This window comes from Colletotrichum higginsianum, chromosome 5 (assembly GCF_001672515.1).
Source record: "Colletotrichum higginsianum IMI 349063 chromosome 5, whole genome shotgun sequence".
Taxonomy (NCBI): domain Eukaryota; kingdom Fungi; phylum Ascomycota; class Sordariomycetes; order Glomerellales; family Glomerellaceae; genus Colletotrichum; species Colletotrichum higginsianum.
Genome location: NC_030958.1, coordinates 2916352 through 2930396, shown reverse-complemented (window position 1 = coordinate 2930396; position 14045 = coordinate 2916352). Strand labels below are relative to the sequence as shown.

At 56.5% G+C, this 14045-nt stretch overlaps 4 protein-coding genes across 4 annotated transcripts; all 4 read left to right on the top strand.

Annotated features, from left to right (window-relative positions):
• Positions 1-1098: 1098 nt before the first annotated feature.
• Positions 1099-3959, top strand: CH63R_07756 (Translation elongation factor aEF-2; the record flags this gene model as incomplete). Its single annotated transcript, XM_018302730.1, has 3 exons — positions 1099-1106; positions 1381-3886; positions 3942-3959. 3 exons carry the CDS (start codon positions 1099-1101, stop codon positions 3957-3959), a joined length of 2532 nt encoding a protein of 843 aa, XP_018157508.1.
• A 654-nt stretch (positions 3960-4613) lies between these two features.
• On the top strand, positions 4614-7079 carry CH63R_07755 (RNA recognition domain-containing protein; the record flags this gene model as incomplete). Its single annotated transcript, XM_018302729.1, has 5 exons — positions 4614-4678; positions 4738-4859; positions 4914-5513; positions 5691-6688; positions 6741-7079. 5 exons carry the CDS (start codon positions 4614-4616, stop codon positions 7077-7079), a joined length of 2124 nt encoding a protein of 707 aa, XP_018157507.1.
• A 1969-nt stretch (positions 7080-9048) lies between these two features.
• CH63R_07754 (uncharacterized protein) lies at positions 9049-11517 on the top strand (the record flags this gene model as incomplete). The annotated part of the gene is made up of 1 exon (XM_018302728.1): positions 9049-11517. One exon carries the CDS (start codon positions 9049-9051, stop codon positions 11515-11517), a length of 2469 nt encoding a protein of 822 aa, XP_018157506.1.
• Positions 11518-12737: 1220 nt separating this feature from the next.
• On the top strand, positions 12738-13740 carry CH63R_07753 (Cutinase; the record flags this gene model as incomplete). Its single annotated transcript, XM_018302727.1, has 2 exons — positions 12738-13092; positions 13160-13740. 2 exons carry the CDS (start codon positions 12738-12740, stop codon positions 13738-13740), a joined length of 936 nt encoding a protein of 311 aa, XP_018157505.1.
• Between the last annotated feature and the right edge of the window lie 305 nt (positions 13741-14045).

Below are 14045 nucleotides of genomic sequence, written 5' to 3'. Positions count from 1 at the left end.
CCGGGCTGCTAGAGCTAGGCTTCTTTCAGACCATGTTTCCAGACTCGTCAATCTTCTGCGTCGGGTCCCAGATGCTTGTCCGTACAGTACTTGAACTCTTGAGACGGCCGATGTTGTGGTGCGTAGGGGGCCAGGGTTGTTGCCCTTTCTCTTTCTCTCCCTTTTTCCCCCCTTCTCCCGCATTGCCTCGCCTTCTGCCGCCCCTCCATGCACAGACCGACCGGATATGGAGGCAGGTAAGCAGGCGCCCTAGGCACACACACACGCACACATATGCGCACACGCACACATAAACCAGCGAGCCACACACGAGGATATACAATAACAGCTGGTTAGAGAAGAAGACATTGCTCTAGTGCCGTAATGTAGTAAGTACCTACCCTCCGAGGAGAGGGGTGAGCAGCTATACATGTGAGTGTTAGACTGGCCTGGTTGTGTCCGATACAGTGCGACAGAGGCGGCGGGCGCCATGCGTAGACCGTGATATTCTCGACGAAGTTGCCACAGTGCGCGCGACAGGAACAGGGCCCCGTCCATTTGCTGTGAGAATGCTTGTGGGCGCTGTGGTTTTTGGGGGGAGGGGCAATAGGTACCGTAGTACCCAAGTGATGTTGGTACCTCTGTGAGAGTAGGGGGGAAAAACCAGGAAAGAGTGGCGGGGTTTTTCTCTGGCTTTGCGCTGCCCCACCTGCCTGCCCATTTTTCTCATTCGGCCAGTCACTAACTTTTTTTTTTCTCCCCCCTCCCTCGGGGCAACGACTGCCACACAGCGAGAGAGAAAGAGGCACCACTTCTCTTTTTTTCTTCCTCTTCCCTTCCACTCTCCTCCTACTTCCCGCCTCCATCTCATCCAACCTTTTCGACGATAAAAGAATCGGTAGAGGAGCTTAAGTTCCCCTGTCCGTTTCCTGGAACTGTCGACTTTTCATCGCTTCGGCACCTCACACTCTTCTCTGTCTACCTTTTTCTCTAGCAGAAAAAGGATTCAGCACTCTGTGAGCGCGGGGCAGATTCTTCAACCCCGCTTCGCCTAACTTCAACCTTACATCTCACCCGACACAGAGATTTCAAAGAGCTCGCTGAGCCACCGCCGCCAAAATGGTCAAGTAAGTCCATCATCACCTTCTTGCTACCTCATCCATCATCCTCTCCCTGTTCTTTTCAAGGAGCAGTCGCAGTCTCGTTGATTTCTTCTGTTGTTGTCCTGCCCTGCCCGGTTTTGAGACGAGAATCTTGGGCGAGGAAGCTTGGGTCGCCTCGCCCAGCGACCAGACTTTACCCCGCCCCCCTCACTCTCCCATCTTCGGAGATAAGCCTCTACTACGAGACCGTCAACCAAGCACCTAGGGGTTCGCATTGCTAACCATGGTCTCATCGCAGCTTCACCATCGAGGAGATCCGTGGGCTCATGGACAAGCCCACGAACGTCCGTAACATGTCCGTCATTGCCCACGTCGATCACGGAAAGTCCACCCTCACCGACTCCCTCCTGTCCAAGGCCGGTATCATCTCCACCGCCAAGGCCGGAGACGCGAGAGCCACGGATACTCGTGCCGACGAGCAGGAGCGTGGTATTACCATCAAGTCTACTGCCATCTCCCTGTACCACAACGTCGACCCCGAGGACGTTAAGGACATTGTTGGCCAGAAGACCGACGGCACCGACTTCCTCATCAACCTGATCGACTCCCCTGGTCACGTTGATTTCTCCTCCGAAGTCACTGCCGCTCTCCGTGTCACGGACGGTGCTCTCGTCGTCGTCGACACCGTCGAGGGTGTGTGCGTCCAGACCGAGACCGTCCTGCGTCAGGCTCTCGGTGAGCGCATCAAGCCCGTCGTCATCATCAACAAGGTCGACCGTGCTCTCCTCGAGCTCCAGGTCTCCAAGGAGGACCTTTACCAGTCCTTCTCTCGTACCATCGAGTCCGTCAACGTCATCATCTCGACCTACTTCGACAAGTCTCTCGGTGATGTCCAGGTCTACCCCGACAGAGGTACCATCGCCTTCGGTTCCGGTCTGCACGGCTGGGCCTTCACCATCCGCCAGTTCGCCGTCCGCTACGCCAAGAAGTTTGGTGTCGACCGCAACAAGATGATGGAGCGTCTCTGGGGCGACAACTACTTCAACCCCCACACCAAGAAGTGGACCACCAAGAGCTCCCACGAGGGCAAGCAGCTCGAGCGTGCCTTCAACCAGTTCATCTTGGACCCGATCTTCAAGATCTTCTCCGCCGTCATGAACTTCAAGAAGGAGGAGGTCGCCACCCTCCTTGAGAAGCTGAACCTTAAGCTCCCCGCCGAGGACCGTGAGAAGGAGGGCAAGCAGCTCCTCAAGGCCGTCATGCGCACTTTCCTGCCCGCCGCCGACGCCCTTCTGGAGATGATGATTCTCCACCTCCCCTCCCCCGTCACGGCCCAGAAGTACCGTGTCGAGACTCTCTACGAGGGTCCCCCCGACGACGAGGCTGCTATTGCCATCCGTGACTGCGACCCCAAGGGCCCTCTCATGCTTTACGTCTCCAAGATGGTCCCCACCTCCGACAAGGGCCGCTTCTACGCCTTTGGTCGTGTTTTCGCCGGTACCGTCAAGTCTGGTATCAAGGTCCGCATCCAGGGCCCCAACTACACCCCTGGCAAGAAGGAGGACCTTTTCATCAAGGCCATTCAGCGCACCGTCCTGATGATGGGTGGCAAGGTCGAGGCCATCGACGACATGCCTGCCGGTAACATTGTTGGTCTGGTCGGTATTGACCAGTTCCTGCTCAAGTCTGGTACCCTCACCACCTCCGACACCGCCCACAACCTCAAGGTCATGAAGTTCTCCGTCTCCCCCGTCGTTCAGCGCTCCGTCCAGGTCAAGAACGCCCAGGATCTCCCCAAGCTCGTCGAGGGTCTCAAGCGTCTCTCCAAGTCCGACCCTTGCGTTCTGACCATGACCTCTGAGTCTGGTGAGCACATTGTCGCCGGTGCCGGTGAGCTCCACTTGGAGATTTGCCTGAACGATCTGATGAACGACCACGCTGGTGTTCCCCTCATCATCTCCGACCCCGTCGTCCAGTACCGTGAGACCGTTGTCGGCAAGTCCAGCATCACTGCTCTGTCCAAGTCTCCCAACAAGCACAACCGTATCTACATGATCGCTGAGCCCATTGACGAGGAGCTCTCCAAGGAGATCGAGGCCGGCAAGATCAGCCCCCGTGACGACTTCAAGGCTCGTGCCCGCATCCTGGCCGACGACTTCGGCTGGGACGTCACCGACGCCCGTAAGATCTGGACCTTCGGCCCCGACACCACTGGCGCCAACTTGCTCGTCGACCAGACCAAGGCCGTTCAGTACCTCAACGAAATCAAGGACTCTGTTGTCTCTGGTTTCCAGTGGGCCACCCGTGAGGGTCCCGTTGCTGAGGAGCCCATGCGTTCCGTTCGCTGGAACATCATGGATGTCACCCTGCACGCCGATGCCATCCACCGTGGTGGTGGTCAGATCATCCCCACCTCCCGCAGAGTCCTGTACGCCGCCGCTCTGCTTGCCGAGCCCGCCCTTCTCGAGCCCGTCTTCCTGGTCGAGATCCAGGTTCCCGAGCAGGCCATGGGTGGTGTCTACGGTGTCCTTACCCGCAGACGTGGTCACGTCTTCGGTGAGGAGCAGCGCCCCGGTACTCCTCTGTTCACCATCAAGGCCTACCTGCCCGTCATGGAGTCCTTCGGCTTCAACAGTGACCTGCGCCAGGCCACCTCCGGACAGGCCTTCCCTCAGTCCGTCTTCGACCACTGGCAGCCCCTGCCCGGTGGCTCTCCTCTTGACGGCACCTCCAAGGTCGGCCAAATCGTCCAGGAGATGCGTAAGCGCAAGGGTCTCAAGGTTGAGGTTCCTGGTGTTGAGAACGTGAGTCCATTTGACCCCCCGTGATGCTGATGTTGATGTTAACCTTGTAAATCAGTACTACGACAAGTTGTAAACGCCTTTCCCACGGGTTAATAGAAAATGGCGTTGTGCCTTTTTGGGCATTCATGACGAACTGGGCTTGGTAGATGATATCAAAAATTATGACCCCGTTCTTTCCATAGCTTTCGCGTAGTCTCGAAATGAAGAAGACAAGTTCAATATGTATATCCGAATGGAATTGTGGATTGGATAACAAGTCACACTCTATTGCTGTCCCAGGCCCAGACTTGACCATCGTTATACGCACCTAGACATCGTTCCGTCAAATTTGGGCACACCTCGAGCCCCTTCCGTAGGTAGGTGCTTAGCTCGAGTCGTAATTGTCCTGCGTGAGGTCCCTAGATGGTTTAAGTAGGCACTGTATCCGTACCTACCCAGACAGGTGGACAGGCATAGCAAGTAGCTAAGTAGGTATCCGCTGTTTCCACCTAGGTTTAAAGTGGGTCCTTTCTTAGCGAGATCTGCTAATAAAAAGTTCAGCCTCGCTCCGATTGAGCTGCTCCATCCTTCAACACTTCCCATCTGAACAATTTTTCGTCTGTTCGAGGGGCTTCCCGCCGAACAACGACAATGACTCCATCCTTTTCTCTCAATTCATGAGTATCACACTTATTGATACATCAGTTCATATTCAGGCTCATGGTTTGGCGCGTGCCGCACTGCGACAATGTTTTTAGCGGCCGAGGACACGCCTTTGCTCAGAGCATGGCTTATGAACAAGCTGCCTGAAGTGTTCGTTCAACTCCCAATCCCTAACCATCATTCCTCTAGCTGACCATCCTCCCCTCAAGATCCGATACAGAGACGGATATCTTGGCAGACTATGTCTTGGCTCTGCTCGCCTCTCAGGAAGGCGACGCAGCGCACATACGTGCGGCATGCGAAAGCGAATTGCCGCAGTTTCTGAACACGGGTTAGCCACGTCGCATCGACGGACCCGCTGAGCAACTTGCTAACCAAGTAACAGATGCCGCACCTGACTTTGTTGACGAGTTGTTTCGCGTCATCGAGTACAGGTCCTTCCTCCCCGGTGCGCCTCCGCCGCCCGAGAAGCGATCGCAGTCGAATCTCTCTAGTCCCGTCGCGTCATCAGACTTAGCGCTGCAAAGTGGTTCGCGGAAACGTTCATACCATGAAAGAGATGTCGGCGCCTCGGGCGATCGGGACTTTCCCTTCGGCGAGGAGCGCGCACACAAGCAACCACGTCGAGTACAGTGGGACTCGAGGATGCCTGGCCTGAGAGGGCGCGGTAGTCCGAACGCCTACCCAAGGCAGCCATATGTTTCCGACGGTCTTCAACAGGTACCGCCCGCAACTGCGCCGTACGATCCCAACTTCCCGCAGCCGCCCGGTAATTTCCAAGACTGGCGCGGGCTGCCCCAGATGCCGGTCTATCCCCAACCAGCACCTTACGGCCCGCCAATCGGACCGCGAAGAAACAGGCAGAAATGTCGCGACTTCGCGACCAAGGGCTATTGTGCTCGCGGTAATTCTTGCCAGTACGACCACGGCATCGAGCCTATCTGGCTCCCGCCCAGCGGTCCCAGCGGGCCTCCCAAGTTCGAGGGTGAGTGCATTGTCCGTCTTTGTTCTGTTTCCCCTGTAGCATGATGAGAAATCCGTCCGAGCATTTATGCGATGACTTCACAAATTTTATTATAAGGTTGACTACTGAAAGCTACACCTTCGTTGGATCTTGATATTACTCGAACTCGTCCGGCATCTCAAACTAACGAGTTTTCAGATTTTGATCCCCGGGATGCGGCAATGATGATGTCGCAGAACTTTCAGCAGATGCAACAACTCATGGAGGCCTTCAACGCTGAACAGGAAGGTCGAGACGGCCGTAAGAATCGACGGGGTGCAAAAGGTAGACGGCGCCAGAACCGAGCCTCATTCTCGGCAGATGGCCCTGTCGATGACAGATCCAAGACGACCATCGTCGTCGAGAACATTCCGGAGGACCACTTTTCGGAAGAGGAAATCCGCAAGTTCTTCTCGGAGTTTGGCAACATTGAGCAGGTCACGATGCAGCCGTACAAGCGGCTTGCAACCGTCAAGTATGACACATGGGACGCTGCCAACGCTGCCTACCGGTCTCCTAAGGTCATATTCGACAACCGCTTTGTTAGGGTCTTTTGGTTTGTCGAGGAAGCTGAACAGGCTGCAGCACGTGCTGCCAATGCCTCTGGCGAAGAGGGAGAACCCGAAATCGACTTGGAGGAGTTCATGAAAAAGCAAGAAGAGGCTCAGCGACAGCACGAAGAGAAAATGCGAAAGAAAGTGGAGCTCGACAAGCAACGTCAAGAGTTGGAGCATCGTCAGCGAGAGCTACTTGCCCAGCACCGAGAAGTCCAGCAGAAGCTCCAGGCAAAGATGGCATCCAAGAATGGTGATGTAGACAACGCCGAGGATGGCTCGCTGAACTCGGCGCTTCGGGCGCAGCTCGCGGCACTCGAGGACGAGGCTAAGCTCCTCGGTCTGGACCCGAGCGCGGCGGATGAGCCAGCAACCACTTGGCATGGAAGTACCCGTGGCAATGCCCGCGGCAGAGGCGGCTTTGCTCCGCGCGGACGAGGCTTTGCGCCCAGGGGTAGGGGATCCTACCGTGGGGGATTTAGAGGCGATGTCCACGCTGCCTATGCGGCATATTCGTTGGATAATCGTCCCAAGACTGTTTCTGTCACGGGCGTAGACTTTACGTCGTCTGAGAAGGATGAGGTGCTTCGGCAATACCTTCTCGTAAGCTGCTTGTTGTCCTGTATTTTCCTGTGGACGTGCTAACCTATTTTAGGGCGTGGGCGAATTCACCGATATCCACACGACCCCTTCCGAGACCGAAGTTACCTTCAAGGACCGCAAGACGGCGGAGAAGTTCTTCTATGGTCTTTTGAAGAAGGAAATTCCTGGCATCGATGGTCAGCTTGAGTTGTCGTGGGTTTCCAAACCACTGCCTTTAGCCAGCACGACGGAGAAGGCTGCTTTGAAGCGTCAGGGCGCGCCTGATCATGATATGACCATGGGCAACGCCGCACCTAACGGGTCTTCGGCGACCACTCTGGACCAGCAGCCTGAGCAACAACAGGAGATGGACTACGACGTGGCGGACGATGATGATTGGGGAGTCGAATAGGGAAAAGTCTCACGCTGTGGAATGCACATGGCGAGACCCATGGGCTGGGCGTTTCATGAAGGTGTTTGTAGCATTATCTGTATACCCCCGTGAATTTTGGAGCCGTGGCGGACAGAGCTGGACGAAGGTTTGTCTGTGAGTGGCCGGGTTATGCCATCGATCCTACGTTGTGGTATGGGGCCGAAGAAGGCACGCGACTGGGCAGAAGAGTACCTAGAAAGAGACCAAGACTTGATACCCCCAAACGTTGAGTTACTTCGAAATGAACCGTGTTCGCCCTGGATTGTCCCGTTCAGCTACAGGGACATGCCGTACTTTAACTGCAGCGTCATGTAGTCTGGTTGCATGTATTCTTTAAGCAAGTCATCCGGTACGACACAACATCGGACCGGAACCGACCGTGATTAACAACAGCGTATGTCAGCCTTTTTTGGGGACAATAATAACAACAACAACAACAACACGGCCTGGAAACGACAGGCGTATTGGTGCCGAATATCGAACAGGCCGCGCCGGGGACAGCCCGGACGACGAGTGATTAGCTGCGAGCGCGAGCGTTGGCAAGTCTGGTATCCAAGAACGAACCGACTGACGACAAGATTCGTGGCGCCGCATTTGTGTCAAGGCGTTGATTCGACTGGAAGGCTTCAACACTTCAAAGCTTCAATGCTTGCCGTGCGTTTCAGGTCATACCTTGGCCATAGACTTTTCCCAGCAACTAACAGAGCTTGGTTTCCCCCCTCATATCCATACTCTCGCCTTGTCTTCCCCCCCGTCTCTTCCTCGTCGTGCCGAGAAAAGCCGTTTGGGCTGATTTGCGGTATGACACTTTGCGGCCGTCCAGGCAGAGAGAGAGAGAGACGTGCACCACTACTTTCTTCTTACTAGGTATGGTAGGTACTGTGTTAAAATTGGAATTTCAACGATGATAAAAAATATTTTACCAATGGTTACAGCGTCTCTCTGGTGGTTGTTCGAGGCGGGCGTGGTCAAACGCAATGCAAGTCGCTGACTGCATCACCCGGACGGGACTGATCCAGGGCAGGTGCCAGCGCAGAGAAGGGTGGATCTGAGTCGGATTAGTGGCGATTAGGTAGGGAAACTGTCTCAACTCTTGCTGGATTCCGGCAGATGCAGGCGCAAGGTTCGGCATATCGGTCCAAGGGACGCTCATCACCGACGAGGTGGCAGTTTGTGGTCTGCATTGTCAAGCTGCCAGCACCACGGTAGGGAGGAAATGAAACGATACACTGGACAGGGCAGCCCCTGGGGCTTTTTCAATCATAGCCCCACAGCCCCTCCAGAAGTTGGCGTCGTTCCTCGCTAAACCGGCTGGTGTGCAGCTGACCAACTTCGCTAGCCAATATCACCAAGGCAAGAAGTCCAACCCCAACTTGGTTGGTACCCAAGGTCGCTCGCTCTCGTCTAGCAGCTGCATCCCGCCTGCCTTCCTATCTCTCTCCTCCCACCCCCCTCACCCCCGAATGAACGAGTGCATGTCACTGCCCGCTTGTCGCTGTCACGACTGACCGCAACTCTCCAACCTCCCCGGTTTCTGTCGCTGTTCTACCCTTTTGGTTTACATTTGCTTTTGTTTATCATTTCAAATAGACTCATTTCTCGACACACCACTGACGCCATCGAACCACAGGTATCCCCCTTGCTTGACTCAACCCCCAAGTCAAGCATAGGACAGGGAGCGAAATCGGGTGTGTCGGGGGCGAGACGCTGTGCATATGACGTCCTGCCGCCCATGCTGTTAAAGAATAATTAATCTGGTGACTAACACAACCAAACCACCTGACAAAGGCACCACCACCACCAAACACAGACATACACTCTTTCACAAACGAAGCAAAGAGACGACGGGAGGCATGGTCGGTTTCTCCTCAGCCGCCGCCAACATAGCGAACTCGACACCAGATCTGAACCACAGCCGCGCTGTGGTTCAGACCTTGCCGACCACACCATGCCCATATTCCAGGACGATCTCTACCACTCGCCGCCCGTTCCCAATGCATCATCCACTGCAACAGAACCAATCTTGCTGCACCAGCAAATCAACATGCCGTCCCTGACGAGGAAGCTATCTGAAGAGAGCATCCGGACTGAACTCTGCGAGGGCCCCGTTCTCGAAAGCCCAAGGCCCTCAACCCCCGAGAGTGATGCCGCCGCAATCACGTCTGATCGCGCCGAGTTGATCGAGCGCCTGAAGCGAGGAGAGAGTCCGACTTGGGTTCCGAACCGCCTTTTAGGATCACCTCGGAGCCCCAGAGATGGTCCTTTTGCCCACAACATCACTCAGCTCGAGTCGCTGTTCAATAACTTGCCCCGTCCAACCACCCCACGAAGCTCGCGTCCGCCGTCGAGCTCGTCTAGCTTACTACCGCCGGCGAGTATCACTCCGGAGAAATTGGGTGGATTACGGGACGACGACGAGAGGGTGCGCGAGGGATTGAGCATTCAGAGACCGAGGTCTGCTCTGCACAGTGGCGACTTCACCGAGGACCGGTCGCGGGAGAAGCAGCAAGGGCCGCAGGAGGAAGAGGTGGAGGGGGGCGGCAGCGACCGCAGAACCACTCAGTTCTTCGCATCTCGCAACGCGTGGATCGCAACGTCGCCCCCGCGAGACTTTTCCTCGTTCCAGTTCGACGGAAGGATACCTTTTGTGGCCGCGCATGACGACTACAGATCTGTGCCTTCGTCTTTGTCCTCGTCATTCTCGTCAAGTTTCGTGTACAAGCCGCCGACCAGCCCGCTAGTCCAGTCCGAGAGCAATGATGACGCTGACCTGTCGATACCGCTGCACGGCATCGACATCGCGACGAGCCCCCTGAACGTGAACTTGCGGAGGCACACGCTGAACTCGGTCGTCCCTCCTCCGTTTGCTGTCCCGCCGCTGAGCCACCCTGCGCTTCACAGGCAGTCCTCGCAACGAGGGACGGCACTGCCGTACCAAGCACACCAACCACGGCGGTCCCTCACATCCGCGCCCCAAGTGACGCTATCCGGCACCTCACCGCAAACGCCCGCGTTTCTTAGACCTAGGCGGCCCTCGTTCAATGCTGAAACTTCTCCATTGCAGCATGCGTCCATGGTCGGGTCCTATGAAGAGAGCATCCTCCGGGGTCGAATGTCGACGACGCCGTCGAAGCCACTCAATTTCCTTGCGCAGATTGGCGTGCTGGGCTTGGGGAAGTGTAAGTCCAGCTTGAGATGTCCGGCCCACGTCACATTACCTTTTCCCGCGGTATTTTACAGCTACGGAGGAGCATCGCAAGGCCGTGTGCGATCAGAAGACGGGCCAAGTCCATACGTTGGACAAATTGACCTGGAAAACGGTCTGCCGAACCCCGAAGAGGGGCAGCGTTCCCGGCGGAAGTTGCAGGCCAGAGTCGCTGAGCGGAGGGCTGTGGAAGACGACGTGGCCATGGGCGACGGCCCTGCGATGGTAGATGGCTCGGATCGTGAGGCACGCAAAACGCAACGGGCAAGGCGGAGATCAGGGTCGCCTAGGGCGCCGCCTGGTGGGAGTTATCGGATACCCGAGAAGGGCCAGATCCAAATCATTATCAAGAACCCGAACAAGACGGCTGTCAAGCTGTTCCTGGTCCCGTATGACCTCGCTGGCATGGAGCCTGGGACGAAAACCTTCATCCGACAGCGGAGTTATTCGGCTGGCCCCATCATTGAGAACGCGCCTGGGCTCGCCGAGGCCGTGGGTTCGGATCGGCCGATCCTGCGCTATCTCGTGCATCTACACATTTGCTGCCCAGCCAAAGGGCGGTACTACCTTTACAAGAGCATTCGGATCGTTTTCGCCAACCGGGTGCCCGATGGCAAGGAGAAGCTGCGCAACGAGACCACATGCCCCGAGCCGCGGTACACGCCGTACAAGCCCATTCGTGCGATGCACTCACCACTATCCAACAGCAGCGGCCCCGCAGCAACACTTGCTGCCGAGAAGGCTTTCAGGAGGCGGAGCGCTGGCTTCTCGCTAGGCCAATCTCTACACGGGTTCGACACATCGGACGGGCTCTCGCAATCACCGCAGGCAACAGGGAAACAGCCGTCGCCTTCTCCATTCAGCTTTGGCGGCAACAACCAGCCGGTGGATACCATCCCATTCGCTCTGCCGGGGCGGGCTCGTCTAGGAAGCAACACCAGCGACAGCACAAACACCACTACAACTCCGGGCATACTCTCGCCTCAGTCGTCACAGCCAAGCAGGCCAACAACCAAGGACGGCTGGGAAGCTCACATCGCTCGATACGAGAAGCTAAACAAGGGGGATGTCGGATACGGCGGCAACCTTTTTGCTCCATCTGGGCGCGGAAGCCCGGGAGGCACGGAAGGATTACTTTCTCGACGCCTTCGGTCCCTAGGAGTACAGAACCAGGGCGAGCTGTCCTCAGATCGTCGGGACAGCTCGGAGTAAGGCGCATATATATATTGTACATATCTAACCATCTTGTCACCGCCCGGGATTACATGGGTCTCGGAGTTTACGAAACGGAGTTCATCGGACGGAGGGCGTCATAGACTGTGGTTTCCAGTGGGAATTGAAAATAAAAAACGAATAACCAAGTCTGATTGCCCATACTGACTTCCCAGGCACATTGTGAAGTGCCCGCGAGGCCCAAGGACCCCCCCCCCCCCCCAACAACAACAACAACAAAAACAAGCTCACAATGTGGCGAAGGCTAGACCGGACCGGACCCCTAGGTCATACCTCCCAAAGCCTCACTCTTCAACCGGCTGGGGGCTCGACGGGGTCTCTCATCTCACCGCCGTCCGAGTGCGAAGTCGAACCCAGGCGCACTACGGCCTTGGGCTCATGAGAAGAGTGAACCCTGAGAGGATGCGGAGGGGCGCGGTGAGGAATCGGGTTAAAGACGTAGGTACGTTCTGGCGTGTCCTGCGAGGTGAGTCCTCGTTAGGATGTATTTTTAACCAATTGGTGTATAAACCCAACACTCAGCAAGGCATAACGACTGCATTGAGAAGCAGGCAGCAGACTTAGAGTAGCGATTTCGAGCAGTGCGTCCCCGAACCTCGCACCAAGGTGTTTCCAAATACTTCAATGAGGGGCATGCTGCCAGTCTCGAATACGCGAGTCCGAACACAGCGTTTGCGCTGTCATTGGGCTCTAAACCGATCCGTTGTCGACATCAGACGGTTTCAACGCGACACATTCTCGCCGTCGCCCGCAGCGCTGTGAAACGCATTCGCTTCCGGCTTTCCGGAGCGGAGCGGAGCGTGCGGCTTCGGGGTCATCTACTCAGCGATTCCCCTCCCACGCGGGTGTTTCTGGGCGTTTGGGGGGGCGAAGGGGGCGGATAGGTAAGTACGCAATGGTCGTCGTGGGACACGTCGTTTTGCTTGTTCGCGGTCCATGTAGTCGTGACGCCTCCTCCCACCCACGTCTCGCGGTCGTATCCAAGCGTTGAAATACTCTGAACAACCCCCTTTCTCCTTTTGGCTCCTCATCTGCTTTCGGATATTCTTGGACAACTAGGATCTTCGTTACCCTGCGACTCTAGGGATCGGACCTGGCCTTGTTGTACACCCGCGACATCACCCTTGTAATACAAACGAAACAGCCATCCGTTCCCTTTCTTGTTGTGCATCATTATCACCAAGGGAAAAGACGGCCCGATGAGGCCGTCTCCGGTCATTCTCTTGTCGGCGGCATTGCTGTGCCAGCAGACAACGGCACTGTCGCTGCCGAAGAACCGCGAGCGGGACCTGTCAAGCCTGCTCTCGGGGAAACTCGACGTCCTTGATCTCCTCGACAGGGTGCCCGGCGTAGTGGATAAGGTCGTCAACACTACGATCCTCGTTGTGAGAGCGCTGAGGGAGACCGTTACGGAGAATGGGATCACTCAAGACGATTTGAACACTGCGCTGGGCATCAACAGCACCACAGGCTTGCCCGTAGGTAACTCGACGTCGTCGGCCGTGACGTGTCCGGACGTTGCTGTTATCTTTGCAAGGGGAACAAATGAACCCGGTACGTCTCGGGTCAAGACTTCAGGCCAGGTTCACAAAGGCGATTTTCTGTGACTGATAACCGCCAGGCAACGTGGGCTTCCTCACGGGTCCGCCCTTCTTCGACGCCCTCCGAACATACATGAACGGAACCGGGACCATCTCCATCCAGGGCGTCAATCAGTACCCCGCGGACCCGCCGGGCTTCTTCGCAGGCGGCTCCACGACGGGTGCTACCTCGGCCGCGGCGGTCGCCTCCCGCACGCTGTCCGTGTGCCCCAACACGCGCCTCACGATTTCGGGCTATTCGCAGGGCTCGCAGGTGGCCCGCCTCGCTATTGCGCAGCTGCCACCCAACCAGCAGGCTCGCATCGCGAGCGTCGTCCTGTTCGGCGACCCGCTCGGCGGCGCGGCGGTCCCCGGCGTCGACGGCACGCGCCTGCTCGTCGTCTGCCACACGGGCGACAACATCTGCCAGGGCGGTAACTTCATCTTCTCGCCGCACCTTGACTACAGCCTCGACGCGCCGACGGCGGCGCTCTTCGTGATGCAGAGGAGCAGACTCGGCCTCGCGAGCCGGGACGCCCAGAACGAGGGCATGGGCGCGACTGTGGTCGGCACGGTGCAAGGAATCATGCAGTCTCCCAAGAGCGGGATAGCGAGCGATTAGACACACGGGTATCTCCCTTCTTTCCTTTTCTTCTCATTTTTCCGCCGCAAAGAGATGGCGTTTCCATGTATGTGTGTCTTAAGATCACGAAGCGCCTTGTTCTTCCATCTTCATTCCTCATTTGGGTAGCTATTATTGGGCTGTATGTAAATGAGAGCGAGCAGAAAAGACGAACAGTTGTATCGATACACTCCCCCGTTTGCGATGAAATGGGTAGGAATAAAATAAAATAAACCCATCAAACCCCCATCTAACAATGAGAAAACCAAGCCAAACCGCAAGAAATCATGGTCGCTTAAGAATGC